Source organism: Harmonia axyridis, chromosome 5, assembly GCF_914767665.1.
Source record: "Harmonia axyridis chromosome 5, icHarAxyr1.1, whole genome shotgun sequence".
In the NCBI taxonomy this organism is placed as follows: domain Eukaryota; kingdom Metazoa; phylum Arthropoda; class Insecta; order Coleoptera; family Coccinellidae; genus Harmonia; species Harmonia axyridis.
The window spans coordinates 2,409,230-2,416,156 of NC_059505.1; the positions used below are offsets into that span (position 1 = coordinate 2,409,230).

The 6,927-nt window shown below is 34.4% G+C and overlaps 1 protein-coding gene across 1 annotated transcript; it reads left to right on the top strand.

Moving 5' to 3' along the window:
- The first annotated feature begins 305 nt into the window (after positions 1-305).
- On the top strand, positions 306-5,365 carry LOC123679717. Its single transcript, XM_045617140.1, has 4 exons — positions 306-1,270; positions 1,584-1,736; positions 2,919-3,102; positions 4,853-5,365. The coding sequence occupies exons 1-4, from the start codon at positions 704-706 to the stop codon at positions 5,158-5,160; spliced, it is 1,212 nt and encodes a 403-aa protein (XP_045473096.1). The 5' UTR covers positions 306-703; the 3' UTR covers positions 5,161-5,365.
- Positions 5,366-6,927: the final 1,562 nt, after the last annotated feature.

The window sequence follows — 6,927 nt, forward strand, 5'->3', positions numbered from 1 at the left end:
AAATCGGTCGCCATCTTGAACACTAATGCCAAATTTAAGTTATATACCTCGAAAAAAAACACCCGTTATGACTCCAAAAATAGCTCAGAGATTAATATACTGAATTGTTCGCAATGCTTATGAAACACTCTGTATACGGGGTCTGCAAGAATGCAATAGACACAGGAAAGAAACTGACTTCCATACTCTCCACATTTTCAGTTTTTATTAGAATCCACTCTACATAAAATATAAAATTTGCAAGATCTTGACCACTATTTCTGCAAATAGATCTAACTGAATTAATTAAATCAGGGAAATTCTGCATTATTTGATAAGGTATAATCGTTAAATCCACACAACGAATATAGTAATTAACATTCTAATTGCGATTCATTTTTGCAAGAAATCAATCCAGAAAATTTTCCTCACTTCTTCGAAAAATCTTCATCTATCTACGTTGAAGAAGACGATCAGAATTGGAGTAAAACATTCAAGTAAAATAGGTAACTCTTCATCGGCGTGCACCAGGTCCAATTGACAGAGAAGTTCCTATCACGTGGGTTCCCCTCCAAAAGATATTGGGGGAATTAAATAGACCTACCAAATAAACCATATAGTACATAGTAGTGACTCAACCTAAATCATGCAGAAAATCCATTTCAAACAATGTGGAACTCCACCAGAGTTCTCATCTTAACGTTTTGAGCGTTTTTAACCACCGATGGCACAATGTACCCAAAATAACGCGAAGATGAGGGGTAGTGTAGTTGAATCCACACAAGTGTTTCAGGAGAAAGACAAAATGTACGAATTCTTCTTGGCTGTGTTAGATTATCTTTTTTCGGCATTTGTGATCACCCCCTGTGTAGTGGGGTGTTGGAGAAGCCAATGGCAGCTGATGGACATCTATTGTTACCCTGAGGATAAGGTTTTGAGTGCGTCAATATCCACTGCCATCGGATTTTGCGGAAACTTAATGTTAAATTTTATTCAAAAACCTATGGATCAAACTTTTCATCCTGATACAAATCGTGTTTTGTATTATGTTGTGTCGAGAACGTATTCAACGGTTTATGCATTTGTTTGTGTTAACTGGTTCAGAGGAGTTTGGCAACTGCTTGATATCTTCACACCTGGAGATTTGCTGCCTGTGGCTTTAAGTACTGCTGGCGCCATGGTGATTTTAGCTGCGTTCAGGAGTTTGAGGAATATTTCTTCACCACCTCTGGTGGTGGCTACGGATGAAAGACATGGGTATTTTCAAGTGTTGACTATGTTCAGAACATCAGTGAGTATATTTCTTCCTAGCAGTAATTCTCAATGCCTTTCAGATATAACAATTTTGATAAATCATTATTTCCAACGTTTTGAAGTTCATTTTCACAAACAAAAATCTCTATCGAAATTTTTTGAATAATTTCCACTAACGAGATCATCGTCCATTAAAATGTGAACATTAGGAATTTTTTTTTTTATTTTTATACCGAAATAAATTCAGCATAAGTTGATATTTACACTTCTGTATTAGGTTCCTTATTTATTGATGTTACTTCTGCGAATGTATAATCTACAAAAGTATTGATTTTTGTTCTTTTTTCAAGTCAAGTGAGAGAAAGAAGCTCTACATCTTGGATTGCATATTTTCGACTGCTGGTATTGGCACTTTTGTAGTTGCAGCTTGGAGGGGTGGATTTCAGCTGCTTGATCTTCTCATTTTTCCAGACAATAAGCTAATTTCTTACTGGGTCACTTTGGTAAGTATCAATGTGGATATTGAACATTATTCTCATTATCATTTTAATTAGATTGTGAATTTCATTATAACATGCTAAAAAGAATGTCTCTACAAAAGAAAGAAGGAGAGTACTGAACGCTCTTCCACTAGTGTTCGAATTGCACCCTTGGAGACCACATAAATATATTAGCTTCTGATTTAATGTTAGTGTTTTCCTCGTTTTTTGAATATTCTATGGCTTTAATAAAACAAATTTTTGCACAACAACATTTTGCATGAAGCTTGAAATGGTTATTCCATATCACAACCATATCGGATTTATAATAAGAGAAATATTGAGCGTTTCTTCTCCAATATATTTCTTGAATTTTCTATGGTCCTGATGCAGCTATTAACAAGAAATTTCGCACAAAGCTTGAAATAGTTATTTTTAATATAGGTACACGCAAAATTTCAACCTGATCCAATCTGTTATTCCAAAAAAAATACCAGGTATTTGTTCATCAATAATTTTCTTGAATTATAAAATTTCAACTCCGTCGATTTTATAGTCACGGATATACGTTAATATTTTTCGATATCCTTGTATTTTCTATAGTTCTGGTTAAGCGATATTCGAAAAATACATGAGATGTATTGAGTGATCTGTTTGGTGAACGAGCGCTCAAATGAAGTCTATTCTTATTTACTCAAAAGATATTAGGAACATTGAGAATTTAGATACAAGTATGAATACCAAACATCTGCAAGAACAATCAAATATAAATTATATGTTAAAAATCCTTAGGTGCTGTTTTTTCATTATGAGTATTTATAAATATTCAAGATACGATATCACACACCACAATATTTTAGCAATTATCCTCATCGATAGTTTGGGTGATGCGAAAATAATGGATTTTTTATTCCATAATGAATCAAATGAAATTTTTGTTATCAACAATTTGATTGAATACCTATGTTAATAGAACATATCTATGATCAATGCTACAAGATGCTTCGGTTTTCTTGAGGATTATTAAAGGTTCAATGTGAATCCATAATTCCAGGACATATGTTTTTGAGAATGAGATTTTGATCATTTCTCAATTTTTACGCTATCAAATATTGTTTATATTCTTATTCAGTTGATTTTTATGACGAAAAATTTTGTATAGTTGCTCACGAAAAATCTTGTATTAATTTTTTTCATTCTTTCTAGGGATTGGGCTACATAATAGTAACAATAGCATTTTCACTGCAAACTGCTGTTAGATGGATATGCAAACACCTGAAAATCATTCCGAGACTGATATTTGGAGACACATTCATCCTGTTTTCAGCTACTGGAACCATCAATATTTGGCGAGGAATGTGGGATCTATTGGATCATTACTTCTTACCAGGTAGATATCAGAAAATAATAAATTTTGTTAGAACTGATAGAACTAAAAAACAATTACGATTCTTATCAATGCTGAACACTGATATGAAATATGGCCAATTAAATTCTTCTACTAAACACATGAATGAATGGAAAATCATTACAATAAGTAATTATTTCACTATAACAGAACAATTGTTTCTTTTAATTAGCGACTGATTAACGAACTCCTTGCGAAGTTGCATATCACTGATCAACAATGAAATATACAATTTCAATCATACCCATAATCCTCAATTCATTGAAAAACATTAGACGAATATTGCCCTATTAATAAGAATATTTGGAAAGCTCTTGATGATGGGAGTACTGCAAAATTAATAAGAACACGATTACAGATGGGAATAATCAAAACTTCACTCCACTTCGAGCAATTTTTGACAAAAAAATGACTTAGTGTCAGGAGTTTTTGAGCGCTTATGTATTTATGCATTCATTGCACTTTCGAAAACCTCAGAACTGTACCTAACAGGCCAATTGAAAAGTCCACGCTCTACCATTGCGAAATACATTTTTTTTTTTGCAAAATTCGATTTTATTATTCAACATAGTTGCCTTCGAGGGCGACAGCGATTATAGCGATCTTCCTACTTTTCGATACTATTTCTGTAAAACGATTTGTCTTTCGCTTCGAAATAGGCACCAGTTTTGATGATTACTTCTTCATTGGCGCTAAATTTCTTTCCAGCGAGCATTTTTTTGAGGTCTGAAAACATAAAAAAGTCTCTGGGGGCCAGATCTGGCGAATAAGGTGGATGCAGAAGCAATTAGAAGCCCAATTCATGCAATTTTGCCATTGTTTTCATTAATTTGTGACACAGCGTATTGTCTTGATGAAACTGCACCTTTTTTTCTTCAAATGGGGCCGTTTTTTAACGATTTCATCCTTTAAAGGATCCAATAACGCGATATAATAATCGCTGTTGATGGTCTGGCCTTTTTGAAGGTAATCAATGATTATTATACCTTGCGCATCCCAGAATACTGATGCCATAACCTTGCCCGCTGACTGTTGTGTTTTTCCTCGCTTTGGATTCGGTTCATCGTTTGCAATCCACTAAGCTGGCTGTCCATTGGGCTCCGGAGTGAAATAATGGAGCCATGTTTCATCCATTGTCACATATCGACGCAAAAATTCAGGTTTATTGCACTTAAACAGCTCTAAACACTGCTCAGATTCATAACCACGTTGTTGCTTTTGATCGATTGTGAGCTCGCGTGGCACCCATTTTGCACACAGCTTTCTCATGTGCAAATATTCGTGAAAGATATGATGTACACGTTCAGATTAAATCTTCACAATGTCTGCTATCTCGATCAACTTCACTTTACGATCATTCAAAATTATTTTGTGATTTTTTTTTATTTTTTCGGCGGTGACTGCCTCTTTTGGGCGTCCACTGCGTTCGCCGTCTTCGATGCTCATTTCACCATGTTTAAACTCAGCATACCAAGCAATGATGGTTGATTTTTCTGGTGCAGACCCCAGAAACTCTTCATCAAGACAAGATTTTGCTCCAACTGTATTTTTTCCCTTCAAAAAGCAATATTTTATCAGCAAACGAAATTCTTTTTTTCCATTTTTTTTTTCAAATAACAAAAGTAGCAACACTCACAAATCTTAGCCTAATTTCTGAAATCTACGAGGACTCGACAAACCTAGGTTTCACTATTGTTCATTTCAATCAATTGATAATTGCTTATTTTTTCAGATCAGCAAGAACTCAGCTGCTGGTTAGTATACTGGGTGTCTCTAATATTCCTCATAATCTTAGGATGCTCCAATTCATTGCTGGTAAGAGGAGTGTTCATCGATGCCGAAGAACCAGGAGGTGACAGCATGATTTTTCCATGTCATTACATCAGGAATATACTTTCCAAGCAAAGGAATCGAAAGAATTTAGCTGTACTACAACAGGCTGCTGCAAGAGCCAACGCAGAAATTGACGATAAATCGAAAAAGGATAATCATAATTTCAATTATGTTCACAGTGTACAAATGAAAGAATATAGTGCTTAGTGATGGATAAAACTGTTCCAGTGTTTTTACGGATAGAATTCTAGTCATTAGGTATATTACAAAATACGAAAAGGATGTCCCCGAAAACATTTTTTTCCTGATGTTAATTTTGGGTGACACAAGTGCTATATTTATTGAGAATTGTATTTAATAATTGTAATTGAAAATGTATATCAACAGAATAAATTTTCTGAAAAAAACAGGATTGAACGCCAAAGTTACTACTACCCTTATTTTCAATATTTGAATGAATGCACCAAACACAATAAATATGGTTCCATAGAATATATTAGGGTAAGTGCATCCACCATATTGATCTTTGGTTCAATTGGTAATTTATGTGAATCATAAAGAATATAAAAGAAATATCTCAAGCAATGATGAAATTCCGAGATATTTTTCAATTGAGAAAAATTTAACAATACTATCAAAAAGATCACAAAGCACTAGTTTCTACTTCTATCTATCAAATTTCCTGAGTATCTATACCCATATTGAGAATTCGAAGAAAAAAATCGTGAAGGTTTTTTGATGTAAACAATTTTTGTTACTTGAATATTGTAGGCCGTGGGGGCTAGAGTCAATTTCCCAGTCTTCTACGCATGATGTCCCAAACATGATCTATATGCGAAAGATCAGGGGATCTGGGCGGCCATGGCAAAAAATTCATATGGGTTACTTCAAAAAGTTTAAACATACTCTGGTAACCTGAGGTCGGGCATTATCTTGTTGAAATATTGAATTCTCGAGCGAGTTAAGGTAAGGGAGAACATAGGGCTCCGCTATTTCCTGAAGGTAATGTAGCGCTGTCATGTTACCTCGAATAAAGACTAAAGGTGACCTACTTGCATGTGCAATAGCACCCCATACCATAGCGCCTACTGACTCTCTTCTTCGATTTTGGGCATTATCAAACCACGCTTGACAACATCTCATGACAGTAGTTGGATTTCTGTTCGTACGGTTAGCGATTTCTCGAAATGATAACCCCGCCTCCCGTAGACCAGCAATTCGATCTCTTTCAAATTCACTTAGCTGGCGATAAATTCCGCGTACACGTGCTCTAGGCATTTTAACAACAACTAAACATCGATTTTGGATGTCCCCGAACAGCTGGTTTGTTGTAAAATTCAAAAAACTTTACTACAATATTTAAGTCACAAAATTTGTTTACATGAAAACACCTTCACAATTTTTTTTCTTTAAATTCAATCATTTAAGCCTTGCTATAGTATCTATGTTTCACCGAAAAAAAAATTAAAATTGAAACAGCTCCTTGAGGGTGTTGCAGTTTCTTTGTCAGTAAGTATATATAAAATAGCTATTTTGAGCTATTTGTGCAAAATTAATCTTATCATAAGAACCGAGTTGAACCATTTCAAACTTCGCGCAAAATTTCAAGTTGATCACGTAACCAACAGAATCATAAAAATTCAAAAAGAATATCCACACATATTATTTTCGTGAGCACTTAAACAATGAAGTTGAGATTTTGGGTGTTTATATAAAATAATTATTTCAAGCTCTATGCAAAATTTCAAGCAGATCACATCATCAGAACCGTAGGAAAATTAGGAAGAATATGGGAACAGAAATTCCTAATATTTCCGTAACTACAGATCTGATCGGGTAGAGAATTTGGAGCATTTTAAGCAAAATTTTGTGACAATTAGGTAACCCGAACCATAGAAAATTCAAGAAAAATTTCGGAAGGAAATTACCCAATATGTCAATGACCACAAAACCGACAGAATTTGTATATTGGGT